The sequence below is a fragment of the Myodes glareolus genome, chromosome 25 (assembly GCF_982192425.1).
Source record: "Myodes glareolus chromosome 25, mMyoGla1.1, whole genome shotgun sequence".
NCBI lineage: Eukaryota > Metazoa > Chordata > Mammalia > Rodentia > Cricetidae > Myodes > Myodes glareolus.
In genome coordinates this window covers 36,105,126-36,120,700 of record NC_142050.1, presented here as the reverse complement: position 1 = coordinate 36,120,700, position 15,575 = coordinate 36,105,126, and the positions used below count along the sequence as shown (strand labels likewise).

The window sequence follows — 15,575 nt, the reverse complement described above, 5'->3', positions numbered from 1 at the left end:
AAAATAAAGAGAACAAGAGAGGCTTGAAATGATTTAAGACCCTCCTGTTGCCTCCTACATGTCTGGCGCTTGATCTGCCTTGTATCTCCTGTTTCTTGAAATAACCCTCCGTGTGGACTGAAGATGCCCAGCAGGGGCAAGAGCCCGCCTCTGGAGGACAAGGGCTTGTCAGCCTGCGGGGATCTGCCAGGCTCTAAGCCCAGTCAGCTGGAAGCCTGTTTGTTAAGGGATCAAAGCAATATTCAAAGTCAGGACTACGTTAGGATTTTAGCCACTGTGTGTCTTAACACAAAAGATACGTTGTAATCCCTTCCTGGGTCACATCTGTAACCTCTAAAGATGAGCTGAGCCCCTGTCTGTGGAGCCACCAGTGCCGGCATTGGTGGATGATTTTCTCATGCGGCGACAGTCTTTGTGTTTGCAGACCGGGGCTCATGTGCAACTCATTGTCCTGGCTGAGACCCAGACTTTTTTTTTCCCTGATCATCAGTTATTGCTGTATGTCCAAATAGAACCATTAAAGAGTTCCTTTTAAAATGTAGTCTGTTAGCTGAGGGTAACTGGACAGCTTGAAAATGGGCCAAAATGGAGAGGCCGCATACCCCAAGTTCCCCCAGAGAGCTTCTGTGCCATGGATAAACTCGATTATCCTAGGAGTGTTTAGAACTGTGTACTGTATTTCACAGCGCTCGAGTTGTAGGAGCTGGGATGTAGCTCACTGACTGGTAGAGAGAGCACTTGCCTCGCAGATAGAAAATCCTGGACTCGGTCCTTCACGCCACCAAAAAATACAATAAAGAAAGATTCTTTCTTTTCTTGCTTGATTGCATTGTAAGGGTGTTTCTGTGTGCCAGATGCTGAGAAGAGAGACAAAGAGAGAGAGAGAGAGAGAGAAACTCTTCGGGTCCTTGTGAATCTCAAAGTTACAAGCAGGAAGGTGCCAGGCTTCAACTTCTTTACAGCCTCAAAACACTTTGCCCCTTTCAAGTCACTTTCTGTGACCCCCCCCCCCCATCCCCAGACATCTGATGGCAGCAGCGGCAAGTTAGGAGCCTTGTGTCAGCGTCATGTGGAGGGGGAATGAAAGCCGCCCTCCCGCCTGCTTTCTTAGGAAAGGACCTTCTGGAGATGTTAGAGATCGGCACAGGGTTTGAAAAACACCTGCTTTTCCCTCTCCTCGAAGAAGCCCATGGGCAGAGCTGAAGGCGTCCTCAGCAGCCTCCCTTTGATGTGCTGTAGGCGCTGACCTGGTCACTGCTGTGTTTCTTCCAGGCTCCCAGATCCAGCACCTGACGCAGGTGGGAATCGCAAGCAGAATCGGGGCCCAGCCGGTGGAAATTCCTCCTGGCAGAGGTGGCCAATACGGGGGACCGGGCTGGCCTGTGTACGGGGAGGAGGAGGCAGGGCGAAGAGAAGCCGTGAGTATTTGGGGCTTGGGCATCCGCTAGAGCTCACACAGTCGCTCTGTTTTTAAAAGCTGTGTTAACCGCGGCTCCCACCTCTTCACTCCTCTTGCTGTAGCTTGGTTGGGCTTGCAGTTCGGTAAACTCCCTTCCACATGTGGCTCGGCTGTGATTTTTCCTGGAGACAGGTTTCAGGTTTCAAGTTGTGGGTCTGGATAAAATCCAGACGACTTCTCTGATGTGGTCGCTGTAGCTTTTCACACTCTTGCCTTTTCTGTACCCCTACTGGCTGGCTGAAGGCACGCCCACCTTGGCCAGCATCTGGGATGGTTTTGTAATAAGTGCCTGACTTGAGGCAGTTCAAGGCGTCCATCATCCTTTGGGTTGCTAGCTGCTCAGTGTGAGCACCATTAATCTCTGCCAGGACTTTTCTTATTTTCTCAAGAATTTTATGGGTCTGGAGAGCTCATCGGTGGTTAGGAGCATTTGCTGTTCAATCAGGAGGACTAGAACCCATGTCCAGTGGCTCTCCAGCTGACATAAGTTTGGCTCCAATGGATCTTATGCCCTCTTCTGGTCTCACTAGGAACACAGCAACACATACAAACATACACATACATACACATACACACAAACACACGCTGACTGACATATGTGCATGCACACACAGAGACACACAAACACAAATCAAGAAAATAACTATTTTTTAAAAGTATTTTCTTTTTTTTTTTTTTTTAAATATTTATTTATTCATTTATTATGTATACAATATTCTGTCTGTGTGTATGCCTGCAGGCCAGAAGAGGGCACCAGACCTCATTAGAGATGGTTGTGAGCCACCATGTGGTTGCCGGGAATTGAACTCAGGACCTTTGGAAGAGCAGGCAATGCTCTTAACCACTGAGCCATCTCTCCAGCCCTTAAAAGTATTTTCTATCTTGGCCTAAGCAAACTGATTTTGAGAGTGCGAACCTGAAGATGCCTTTGTTTTAATCTCATTGCTGTTACCTTCTTGGTGGCCATATTAAATTCCTCTCATAGTTAGAAGTTTGTTTGTGTGTTTGTTTGTTTGAGACAGAGTTTCAATGTGTGGCCACAGCTACCCTGCTGGGACTAACAGCGTGTGCTACCACCACCCAGCCAATCAGAAGCTTTTACTTGGTGAAAGGAAGCTCAACTCTTAAAAGTATGGTTTTCCACTAAAAGGCTTTTGCTAGACTTAATAGTCTCAGGCGTTTGCTTAAAGTGTATTGACAGCTTTCTGTCGTTATGTGCGTGGCTTCATTTCATGAAGTACTGTGGGCTTTCTGCTAAGTCCAGCAATGTTCACTTGGAAGTATCTCTTATCACAATGTGGGGAAGTGAGATGTGGAAATAGTCAGGGCCAGAAGGCCGTGTTTGCCCCACATTTAGAGCACTGACTTAGTGTACTGGCCTGGACACTAATTTAGTAAAAAACATGTATGCTGATTGACCTATAATTTAGTGCACTGACCTGTGATTTAGCATACCGAACTGTACACCGATTCAGTTCACTGACCTGTGATTTAGTATACTGAACTGTACACTGATTGAGTTCACTAATCTGAGATCATTTTTTTACTGCAAAAAAAGAAAACTAGTCACTGAAAAAAATATAATCGTTCTTACCAAAATAATGCCAAATCCATCAATAGTCTGCCGTATCAGAAAAACTAAATGTCTTCTAGTAAAAATAGCCTACTTTTAAAAAAGGTCCTAAGAGTGCATGACAGACATCTGTTGGCTAAGGCAGAGAAGGAGGGCGGGTGTGAGGGACTTGCCTGTGATCCCAGCAGTTGAGGAGTGAAGGTCAGAAAGGGATGGGGCCTAAGGATAAGAACACTGACTCAAAAACAGAAGAGATTGGGAAATGATTTGGTGAACGGCCTTAGCCTTGAGGTCCCGGTATGTTCTTATTTATGCGTACTCTCTGGGCGCCAGAACAGAGGTGTGGATTCTCATCGTGCCCTTTTAGTGGCTCCTTAGCTGCCTCCACTTTGGGATATCACCCAGTGTAGGTGTCCCCCACTTTTCCTTTCCAGCTCCCAGTCTTTCTGTTCTCCCCAAGAAGCCCTGGAGCGGCTCCTGTCTGTGCTCATTCATTCCACACCCAGCACACAGGGACGTGGGTGGCAGGGGTCACGCTGGAGAGCTGGGGGAGTTGGTGGGAGATGGGAGGAGGACGGCTTGGCATCCCTGGACCACTGGAGAGCTGGGGGAGTTGGTGGGAGATGGGAGGAGGACGGCTTGGCATCCCTGGACCAGTGTCATTTTGCTTCTTCTCTTGTTTCCACAGGGAAAGTGTAATAACATTTACCATGTCTTTCAGACCCACATGCTCGGACATCAAGAGTATTCTTCTTCACCGCTGTTTCAGGTGCCAAGGACTTCGGGCAGGGAGCCCTCAGCTCCTCCTGGGAACCTCGCCCACCGAGGGCTTCAGGGCCCTGGGCTGGGTTACCCTACCAGCTCCACAGAGGACCTCCAGCCTGGCCATTCCTCTGCCTCCCTCATCAAAGCGATCCGCGAGGAGCTCCTGCGACTCTCCCAGAAACAGGGCTCGGTACAGAACTTCCACAGCTGATCAGCCTCCCTTGCAGGTTTGCCAAGTATCTGCTTCCTGTGGAAGCAAGACCAAAAGGAAATCAACTGAGTGGGTGTTTGTAAAAATCGGAAGCATCTCCGGGCAAGACGCCCGAGGAAGGGAAGAAGTTGCAATTGTAGAAGATGCCGGAAAGTCACATGGACAACTCATGGTTCTTCGCCGGGTTAGCAATTTGGTGGCCACTTGGATTCAGTCAAGATGTGTGTACTTTGGGCCAAGAGCCAGCTCTTCACACACACACACACACACACACACACACACACACACACACACACACACGAGAGAGAGAGAGAGAGAGAGAGAGAGAGAGTGAAACTAAAACCGAAACCTAAACTAACAAAAATGTGTTAGTCTCTTCTTTCAAAGGCAAAAGGTTAAAACCTATAGGTGGTTAGGGACGGAGGGGCAGCATTCCCATGGGAGTCTGACCGGCACGTCCAACACATCCGCTGCTCTGCTTCCTGAGAAGAGAGATTTCAAGACAGTTTAGTCACAGCTTGGTCCCTCTTTTCCTCTACGGGAACTTATTTAATAGCAATGTTAACAACAAGACACCCTGAGACTGTTTGGTAATCTAAAGCGCTACTAGTGAGAAACCTAGTGACGGGTTGTGGAGCCTGGTGATTCCAAACAAAGCCATCGCCTGCGTTCTTTCTCTTTCTTCTGGTGCTACAGCTCCGAGGGCCCTTCACCTTTCTGTCTGTGAAATACAACTGTGGCAGTAGGAGAGTGTGTTGGCGGTTTCGTTGTGTTCTGGGGGTCGGGGGGGAAGAAAAGGAAAAAAGAACTGCGTTGGGGAGGGGGAAGCTTAATATTTATTTGGTTATTCAAAATACATATCAGAGTTTAGATTTCCGGTCTTAGTTGTATTTGCTGTTTATTCGTGGGGCTCGCCAGCCCTTGGTGACGTGGCAGCACATCTCGTCCATCCTACAGAGCGAGACTGTTGGGTGCCCTCGCTGCCAGGTCTTGGCAGCTTGCTTACGGTTTGCTCACAGATTGTGTTTGAATGAGAAGTCTTACGAAAGCAGACATTGTTTTCAGTGATTCTCGGGACCGCCCGATTGTCCTGAATCTACCCTTACTAGTCAGGTTTCCTGAGCTCCAGCCTGGAAGTGGGCTTATGTTCCTGTCAGCCTCCATAATGGCTGAAGAAATACAGGGTTTTGAGACTACAGAGGAAATGGAAGTTCCCCCATTTCTGATTTTTGCTATTATTTCTTTGTCCAAAAACTGTCTTACTCTGGGTCAGAGAGAGGTCATCTCACAGGTCACCCCTGAAGCCAGGTCATTCAGCCTCTGACATTCTCAGTGGCATTCTGTATTCTGGTGCCTGAGTGAGACTCTGGGACATTGCAGGCTAACGGGAGTCCCACCGTGAGCCTCTTCATCAGATGAATGAATACTTTTGATTGAACAACAAATAATGGGGTCGAGTTTGGGATGGGGAGGGTTAGCCTAATCAGAACCCGTGTGTCTGGGCAAGTTTGAAGAACACGAGAACAGTTTGAACAAGCTCCCAGACCGTGTCCCTGGTGGCAGAATTATTTCTGCCCTTCTTAGTCAACCTCAGGACACGCTGGGATCACCTGTACCTGGAAATTGGTATAGCCAGTGCCTATCTGCACACCTCAGATGAGAAGGCATGCAGGCGGGGACCCACAGCTCATCTGTAGGTGGCCTGCAGTCTACCGAGCTTGGAGGAGGAGACCCTGCCCTGGGTTTATTTGCTAATCCTGGTTTAGTGTATACCTCTTCCCACGCTGGAAGATCCTCTTCCCAAGCCACTCAAAAATACAAGTCTCGAGTGTCCAGGCAGAATTTTATGACGACGATGCCTTGTGAGAAATTAGATCCTACAACACAGAATGAATGACCCTTTCTCACCCAGTGTCATGAGTGTTTTGGACATTGAGCGTCCTAAAGTAATCATCTCCTTTGTACACTGCCAGAATAAGCCTTGGTGTCAGAGGATGTGGTGACAACAGCAATTTCGATGCCTTTGAAATGACAATGAAGGGATTCTACCTGTGTTCTTATTCTCAGAGCAGATACACCTTTCAACAGGTGTTGCAACAAAGGTGGGGTACTGTTTGTCACGCAGGCCTTTTGGGAGCTCCAGCGCTCCGTTGTTGGTTATTGAAAGCACACTCAGTTTATACTCCTTTCCCTAAACACCTGCCGCGGCAGGTTTACCCCACTTAAACTGCTGTGGGATATGCCAGGCCCAACGGGTGTCCGGTCACTTGTCCAGTGTGCTCCCCTGAAGACGGCCGTCCTGTTCAACGTGGGTAATTTTGGTGTTCCACATATTAAAACACCCCAAAATAAAAGTTAAGTTTAATGTCTGTCCTTTGCTCCTAATTTTACAAGTTCTGTTGAGAAACACAAATTTGCTGCAAGTCTGAGTCAGCATTTTAGGACAGCGTGCTTGGAGAAGTACTTTTTGGAAGTTTCCTTTGTTACTAATTCCTTGTGTCTGGTTCCTTCGGAATGTCATTCTTGTTATCAACAAGACCATGTCCCTGTTCCTCCCCGCCCCTCTCCCCCCTCCCCCCGCCACCTCTTAGGATCTGCTTCTCCGGATCCCGTGTGATCCTGCCCGCAAACATCCCTTGAGGAGGGAGCTTCCGTCACTGTGGACATGTGAGATGTCGTCTGTGTGAATGATCTGGCGTGGATGATGTGTTACACTATGATCTGCCAGTATCTGGGTTCACGTGTAGGTGGTCAGACCCACACTGAAAGCCCAGCGTGACCCCTCTCACTGCTGGTGTGCTTCAGAGTTACCATTTTCTCTGTTGGCTCCAAAGCCGCCCCCCCCCCGCCCGAAGCATCCTTTATTTTGCTCCTGACTTTCTACAGTTTCTGACACTATGTAGGTCAGCAGACATGAACCCTGTCTTCTGAGAGATCTGAGACTCTAATCTGGATAGTGCAGACGGTTATAAAAGCTGGACACTCTGGATAAGCCGTGTGGGTTAGATATCCATGAAATGCAAAGGACACAGGTGTGTTGGATATTTAGAAGTCATCGAAGTCGCATGTTTGGGGTTGATGAGATCTTAGGGGAGAAGCCAACCGCAGAAGCCCCTTTGATGTTACTCAAGCCAGTAATGGTATGGCAGGGGCTAAGTCACACAGTAGTCCTGGGAAAAGGTTTAAAAATTGGGTACTCTAAGCCAGGTGGTGGCACATGCCTTTAATCCCAGCACTTGGGAAGCAGAGACAGGGAATCTCTGTGAGTTGGAGGCCAGCCTGGTATACAAAGTGAGTTCCAGGACAGGCTCCAAAGCTACAGAGAAACCCTGCCTCAAAAAAAAAAAAAAAGAATTGGATACTTACTCTGTCACTGAAGTGAGCTCGTTCTTGAGCTGAGATAGTGAGAGCACTCGCTCCTTAACTGCACCGTTTGAGAAGTTTCAGAAGAGGAAGTAGTGTTGTGAAGAAACCTGTCCAATATCACAGCAAGCAAATGGCCAGGCCGGTGAGGCTCTGCCTAGCTAGGAAGAGCTATGGGAGAAGGGAGGTTAGAGTCCCAAGAACTGCTGATGTCTGGTCTAAAGTAAGTCAGTGGTGTTGACACAGACCCTTAGCTTGTAGCAGATCTCATGGCCCCCTGTGGTCTTTAGCAGGTTGTGGATGAGTTCATCTGGCTTCTTTACACCGCCATGTTTTCCTCCAATTTTTATTTCGTTTCAGAGCGGGTGTTGATTTTGATGGCCCATGACTTTTAAGCAGTTGGGTTTTTTGCCAAGTGGAATTTTTGAAGACATGAGGCCTGTGACCCAAAGCGCAGGTCTCGCGTATGCCTGGAAGGCTTCCGACTGAAACCAGCAATCCCCTGCTTTCTTTTAGACAGTATTTCCTGCAGTTTCGGATCTCGGTGAGTGCTCTAGACACCAAGCCAGTCCCCAGACACTAGTCTGTTTTGGGAAGACTTCACTAGTTAATCATTCCTTAGGCCTGCCTTGACCCCTTCACCCTGGATTCTTAGGTGGGAATGAATTAGACACTTGGATGAATGTTGGATCAAGGTTCTGGGCACAGGGCAGGGTGTTCCTGTCTTTACTAAGCTCACTGCTAGTGGAGTTTTCACCGTGCCATTTCTACCTCCAAAGCGAGGCTCAGCAGAGCCTGCTCCTCCACATGTGGGCCACGCAGGAGTAGGAGGAAGTCTGCTTCTACGCCCGTGGGCACAAACACGTCTGAATGGGACTGCCCCTGGAGCGTCGCCAGTTAGTCCAGCCCATTACAGGCATTCCTGGAACAGGTGAGAGGATTGCTATGGGCCTCTGTTTTAACATTCTCGTGAAATACATAGGCTTCTGCTCGTCACCTAGCAAACAAGAGTGGTGTACATTTCAGGTGGTTTGCTTTGAAGGGGAGGGGGCTGGAGGAGGGTGGTGATTGTGGGTGTTTAGGCTACAATTCTTTTGTCCACGTTACAAAGACTTGAAAACTGAACCGTCGTGGTACAGTGTTAATTCACGCCTGTGTGTGTAACAGGACACTGAACAATTATCTTAAGAACACACAGCAGCTTTGAAGTGTAGAAAAGGAATCGTAAATGCCTTTGGGAACAAGAATCGGTTAGGAAAGTTAGGACGCAAGAGGAACGGTGACTGTCTACCTGCGTCTGATACGTCCCTCCCAGGTTGGTGTCCCGCAGGGCAGGTCCAGGTTCCTGTTTTGCCTCCTTCCGACGAGTTTCTCTGCTTCAGGGCCACTTCCATGATTTACTTGGAGCGCCACTGAGTCTTTTCTCACGCCCCCCAGATACCAAGTACTCATGACTTGACTCCCAAAGACGTGGCTTGGGGATCATAGGGCTAAGTTAAAGCTAGACGCCTTGTTCTTCCCCCTGTGGTTGGGAAAGAAGCAAGAGGTACCAGAGGAGCCAAGGTTTCTGGTCCTTAATTCGGTCGTTCTGAGCCTAATATCAGGGAGTTGGTTCAGAAACGATTATAGAAAGGCTCTAAGTTTTGCTCTCCTCTTTGCGGAACTTGCTGTAGAGTAGAGAGAAGCAGAGACAGAAGCAGGGAAGCTTGCTCTGCCTGGCTGCCAGGGGTCTGGCTCGCCTCCAGCTTGGCTGAGGTTGGTGCTAGAAGATGTGTGTTAATATACAAAACTGCAAGCAAATTGGGCCACCTGTGGCATCAAGACTGCAACTTGACAATCATGGTTTGCTGATCTCAAACGGGCACTCAGATCTCAGTATGGGTGTGTGATTTGGCGATTGAGCCCACCCTCCTATTTGTCAGTCACGTTTCTACCCTTCAATTAGCACTGTTTTCTAATGTGCTGTAGAGTTTGGAAATAATTTATGCAGTGTTTGGTTCCCATGTTTACAATTTTTACAGCTTTCTTAGCGTTTTAAATGGAAATGTCAATAAATGCTACGAATTGGCGTCGAAGCGTTTGGTTCATTCCTTTGCAACACAATTGTGTTACAGTTTGGTTATGCGTGCTGAGGTGACCTTTTGTTCCTTTTGAGTGCCTGCTGAGAACTCTAGTGTGGTTTTCCAGGGACTTGGGTCAACAGCATTCCACTCAGCTGAGCTGGCGGAATCGTCCCCGCTCGCAGTGGTGGTGCCCTGTCCACGTTACTGCTGCCCACTGGCCCCGCTGCTGCCCCTCTAAGCAGATGCAGCAGATTGAAAAGGATGCTATGGGTTAAAAGTGCAAACGAGGAGAGCAAAGTTTATTCCACCTTGAAAGGAGAATAGGGCAAACTCTAGGAGTTGTTTTGGAAACCCAAGAAGATGAAACTCCCTGGCAACTCAAGAAAGCAGAACAATTCAGAACACAGGGGAACACAGCAACTAAGAAAAACATGGAATCCTGGGTAGCGTCCTGGGACCACAAACACGGAAATGCTGATGAAATCCAGCCTGTAGATAGACTGGATTGTCTATGTTGCCAGTTTTGTATAAAAGACCTCACTAGTAGGGGAGCTATAAAAAAAAGATACAGAATGCAAACAAACTAATGTAAACAAACTAATCTTGTTAGCTAGAACCTGTAGGGTATTGTCTTGGCTGTTGCAGTCCTACCCCAAGCATGCTAGTCCAGGACCTGCCACACTTCTTTGAGGGCATGACTCCTATTCATGGTGAAGGAAGAGCTAATGGCTTCAAGACTCAAGAAAGAGACTCTTGGAGAAAAATCCAGCCAGGTACAGTGGCACACACCTGTAATCCTGGCATTCCAGAGGTGAGGCAGGAGGACCATGAGTTTGGGGCCAGTGCAGTCAACATAGTGAGATCCAGTCTCAAGAATTTAGAGAGTTAATAGCTGAGTGTAGCTTGCTTGGGGCCAACGATTCAATTCTGAGCACTGCCAAAATAATAGTAATAATAATGATAATGATGATGATGATCTAATAATAATCAAAAGGAAATAGTAACCAACAGGCAATATTGACCAATATGAAGAATCAGATAATTCTAAACATTAAAAAGAAAATTTTTTTTTAAATTTTATTTATTTATTTATTTTTTAGACAGGGTTTCTCTGTGTAGCTATGGAGCCTGTCCTGGAACTAGCAGTATAAATCAGGCTGGCCTCGAACTCACAGAGATCTGCCTGCCTCTGCCTCCTGACTGCTGGGGTTAAACGCGTGCGCCACCATTGCGTGACAAGAAAAAAACTTTACTAGTGGGCCAGGGAGATGGCTCAACACATCTAAAGGTGCAAATAAGAAAGATGGACTTGGTGACACACATCTCTGATCCCAGCATTTCTGCATCCTGACGGGAGGTAGAAATGGGACCATCACCCTGACCCTGCCTCAACAAGGGAGTTTCCACAGGTCAGAGACGGCCAGGTGTGTGCCTGCATTCACACCCCCACCCATTAAATAGTCAACTTAAAATTTAAAACCTCGGCCATTGAGGGTCTGATCCAGGAAGGGCACTTTTTCCAGACCTGACCACATGGCTCTGACCCCAGAGCTCATACAGTAGAAAGAACTAAATCTTGTATGTTGTCTTTGGACCTCCTTGCAGTTGAATACACACACACACACACACACACACACAGAGAGAGAGAGAGGGAGAGAGAGACAGAGACAGAAAGACAGAGAAAAATACACGTAAAATTTAAAAAAATGAAGATTTAAAAATCTAAATCGGATGTGGTGGTCCATGCCTTTACTCCAGCAGCAGAAGGCAGAGGCAGGCAGACCTCCATGAGTTCCAGGTCAGCCTGGTCTACAGAGTGAGTTCCAGGACATCCGGGGCTGTTACACAGAGAAACCCTGGCTCAAACCCCCACCCCAAATCTAGTAGCAGAAATAGGATGTTGTGAATATTTAAACAAACTTGAAAAAAATCTTACAAAGGAAAATAAGAACACACATGAATATGCAAAGATTATATTTGTTTGCGTGCAAATATATTGGGCATGCGTGGGTGTAGCTCAATAGTATGATTGCTTGGTATATGCAAGACCCTGGGTTTAACCCTTGGCACCACAATATAATAGATAGATAGATAGATAGATAGATAGATAGATAGATAGATAGATAGATAGAAGATATGTATGTACATATATAGAGACGTTATACATATATATACATACATAAATATACACAGATCGATATATCTGTATAGATACCTCTGGATATATCTATATATATGTATATCATAATATGTTGAAATGAAGAGGGATTTTTTTTTTTAAGCAGCAGAAATGCTATGGGAGCTGGTGGAATGTATTAATTACCCAGCCAGATTTTACCTGCTCTGAGTGTAAACAGGTCCAAAGTACCAGGAGGGCAGTCACTAGGAACAGCTTCGGCTCTGAAGGTCAGGCTGCTCCCACACCCAAGTGGTGGTCATGTCTCGCCCCTCCCTCTCCTGGTTTGTGCCTCCCTGCCCAGCACAGCTTAAGGGGAGGTGGAAACAGGAGCAGGCCAGCTCCCGAGGGAGATCATTTACCAACACCTTGTTATTGCAAGTGCCCTGTTGGCCTAGTAACTTGATTCCTTGGTGGGTCTCCAGCCCTTTTCTAGCTCCCACGTCTGTCCGTCCCGACTTGAATACGGGTAGGGTGTGTTTGACTCCTCTGCTGTTAAAGTCTGGAAAGATCACAGAGGCAGGTCTGGGTGAACCACATTTCTGTAGCTACCAATGTATTCTTTGTAGTGCTCACACCACGGCGTAGCACCATGACAAACCAACCGTATTTGAAAGCTTCCATGGTATCAAGGGAGGGCCTGGGAGCATAAATATTTGGACTGGGGTTCTGTGATGTGGTCATGAGCCTCAATAAGTGGTTTCTTTTATTTAATATTTTAAAATTCTGAAGAAAACGTTAGGGCAGAGTTTAAGGGAAAGGAATTACAGCAGAAATGGGTTGTTGTGTTTCAGTCAAAATAAGCGGGGTTTTTTTTCTGTTTTTTTTTTTTTTTTTTTTTTTTGTTGCTTTGGTTTGGGTGTTTGTTTGTTTTTTGAGACAGGGTTTCTCTGTGTAGCTATTGAGCCTGTCCTGGAACTAGTTGTATAGACCAGGCTGGTCTCAAACTCACAGAGATCCGCCTGCCTCTGCTTCCCGAGTGCTGGGATTAAAGGCATGCGCTGCCACCACCTGGCAAATTATTTTTCTATTGGATCAGAAATTATTTGGCCCTTACGTAGGCACATGTTTACTATACATAATTTTTCCTGGTCTCATTTTTAAATTGCTACATATATCCCTAGGTGTGTGTGTGTGTGTGTGTGTGTGTACACACACACACACACACACACAGTCTGCTAAGTTTGTGTGTTACTTGTATATATTTTTTTCAGGGCTGACCATTTGGTATTGGATAACCAATCTGGGGGCTCATCCCTGGGGAAGGCCATTTCTCCAGCCTTCCCCATTCCTTAGTTGCCTGGAGGTCCTCCTCTAGGGTTGAGGCCTCCTGGACTTTCCCTCTTCCACAGTAGCATGTCTGTTGGCGTCTTGCTTGTTCGGGTCATATTTGGGTACCATGTTGATGAGACTTCCTGGAATTGCTGCCCTGTTGTTTCTAGGAGACATGATCTTCCAGAGACTTCCAGTTCTGACTCTCACAGTCTTCCCACCCCCCTGTTCTGCAGTTCCTGAGCCAAAAGTATGGAGTGATTCACAAATGTGTGTCATCCTCACACAAGGGCCGTGCTGGTCTTCCCGGTATTCAGTTGTAGGATATGTGCTGTGGAAGTGTGCACTGAGTATACATAATTTTTTCTTATTTTTCGAGACAGGGTTTCTCTGTAGCTTTGAAGCCTATCCTGGAACTAGCTCTTATATAGACCAGGCTGGCCTCAAATTCACAGAGATCCACCTGCCTCTGTCTCCAGAGTGCTGGGATTTAAGGTGTGCACCACCACCACCACCGGACGAGTATACATACATTTTAGGAGGCATTTTTATAATCATTTGCTGGTCACCAAACAGAGACAAGTCATAACTCTTGAGGTATAGCCGTGTGTGGGGTGGGGTAGGGGGAGGTAGAACCTAATGGCCCCCAATGCTGCTCTTAGTTTATTCTGTGACTCACTGTATTGTCCCTGTAGCCAAAGAAAAGAATCCTTTGTGTGGAAAGGGTCCGTTTTTCGTTTGTATACTAGTTACTTGTTAGTTTAAAAAGGGATACTGTCTGTTGTGTGGGGCTGGCCTGGTGGCAGAGTGGAGCAGTGGTCACACTGCACACTGGTTTTATACCCCTCATCCTCCTCACTCCACTTGGTCATCTCTCTTTGTATGAGTTACCTTTTTTCACTTATGTGTTTGGGTGCTTTGCCTGTATGTGTACCATGTAAGTGTAGTGCCCAGGGATGTGAGAGGAAGGTGCCAGATGCCCTGGAACTGGAGTTTCACATGGTTCTAAGTCACCACGTGGCTGCCAGGAATTAGCCAGGGTCCTCTGGTGGAGCAGCCAGTGCTCCAGTAACCTGTGACCTCTGTGGCTGGGACCAGACACCCGACAAGCCAAGGGGGGAAAGTTATTTTGGCTCACACTTTGAGGCTACAACCATCATGGCGAGGAAATCATACAGAGGAGTGAAACATTATATCCACAGCAGAGAAGTGGGGAGGGGAGAGGAGAGATAGCCTCTGTTCTCAGCACCCACATGGTGGCTCAGAACCATCTGCAACTCCAGTTCCTGGACATTCAACGCCATCTGCTGACCTCTGCAGTCCCTGTCCCCTGGGTCCTTTCTGGGGTATTGCCCTCAAAGTTGGGGGATTGTTCCTGTTGCTTGTTCTGTTGATCTTGAACCTTCTAGTGGCTTCTATCCAGAGAGACAGGTTAGAAGGCTGCCTCTCTGAATGCCTGGAGATGCTGGGGGCTCTGCTTGTCTCCCCCCAGAGATTCAGTGCTTACAGCGATTCATTGAGTCTGGGAAGTTGGCATCAAGACATTTAAAAGAATTTAACAACCATTAAAAATCTCTTCCTACCTGACCCATGTTTTCTGGTGTCTTAGAAAGTCAGAGTGGTCAGGAATGCATCAGCAGGGATCTTGGTCACTGCTTTGGTGTATACCTCCACATTCAGCTTGGGAACCCGAAGCCCGTGTCTCTGCACACTTCCAAACAGAACTGCGGCTTGTGCCCTGTGGGTGAGTGAGTCCTGGTGGTGTCATTTCAATCACGGCTCCCCAGCCCTACCATGGCCTTAATGTATTGAAACATGGAACATTTTTGTACCTAGCACTGCATACCCAGGCTGCGTGTGGTGCTGCATACCTATAATCCCAGCTTGGGGTGGGGGGAGTCAGGAGGATTGGAAGTTCAAGGCTAGTCTGGATTATAGGGGATTTTGACTCAAAACAACTCAAAAAAATTAAACAGGAAAAACAAAGCCACAGATGAAATCCATAAGAGTGAGGCAGCTCACATTGAAAAGACAAGCCACATGCCCACCACCTCCCACACAGCAGTCTAAACTGCAGGGTGAGTTTTTTTGGCTCAAATGTTAAACCACTGACGGGATCTAAGTCTTACATTAGAAAGTTGGTGCCTAAAGTAAAGTGATGTATTTCTGGTCACATCGGCCAGAATACTAAATCTCCCATCATTTAAAAACAAGTACTTGAGCCTGGAGAGACTCAGCAGTCAAGAGCACTTGTTACTCTTGCGGGGGGAACTGGGTTCAGTCCAGGCACCTACATACATGGTGGCTCATGACCATCTCTAAGTCCAGTCCCAGGGGATTGGACACCCTCTAGGAGCACCGCACACACATGCACATGAGCTCATGCAAGCGCACACACATACACGTGAAAAGAAATAACTTAAAATAGGTGGGGCTGGACAGCCAGGAGATGCAGAGAAGAAAGACGGAGGGTGGGAGGAACTGGACTGGGGAGGAGGCCTGATGAGTTTGGGGTGCTGTTCCCACTTCAGGATGATTGCTGCGCCCTTGCCTGGAGTAGGTGGAGCCAATATCCTGCTTTTCAAATCTGTCCCCTAAAAGACTGCACCCACAAGAAAGCTCGGGGTAAAAGAGGAGCGTCACTGTAGGGTCCCTGAAAGATGGAGGTCGTTCAGACAGCTCTGGCCTTGCCT

General features: G+C 47.4%; 2 protein-coding genes and 1 pseudogene across 7 annotated transcripts in view; 2 read left to right on the top strand and 1 right to left on the bottom strand.

Annotated features, from left to right (window-relative positions):
* Kiaa1549 (KIAA1549 ortholog) overlaps positions 1-6,377 on the top strand; it is a 128,459-nt gene extending 122,082 nt beyond the window's left edge. For 2 of the 5 annotated variants that reach the window (XM_087901771.1, XM_087901768.1), the window contains exons 19-20: positions 1,273-1,418; positions 3,802-6,377. In XM_087901771.1, the coding sequence (XP_087757897.1) occupies positions 1,273-1,418; positions 3,802-4,008 (353 nt within the window). In that variant the 3' untranslated portion in view covers positions 4,009-6,377. Of the gene's footprint in view, positions 1-1,272; positions 1,419-3,753 lie in introns of all 5 variants that reach the window. The other 3 variants (XM_087901770.1, XM_087901769.1, XR_015736675.1) reach the window with 2 other exon arrangements.
* Positions 6,378-7,926: 1,549 nt separating this feature from the next.
* Atp6v0a4 (ATPase H+ transporting V0 subunit a4) overlaps positions 7,927-15,575 on the top strand; it is an 84,099-nt gene continuing 76,450 nt past the window's right edge. For both annotated transcript variants that reach the window (XM_087901772.1, XM_085683847.2), the window contains exon 1: positions 7,927-8,302. The gene's annotated coding sequence lies outside the window, so the exon portion shown is untranslated. The remainder of the gene's footprint in view (positions 8,303-15,575) is intronic.
* On the bottom strand, positions 13,129-13,229 carry LOC146889514 (U6 spliceosomal RNA; annotated as a pseudogene).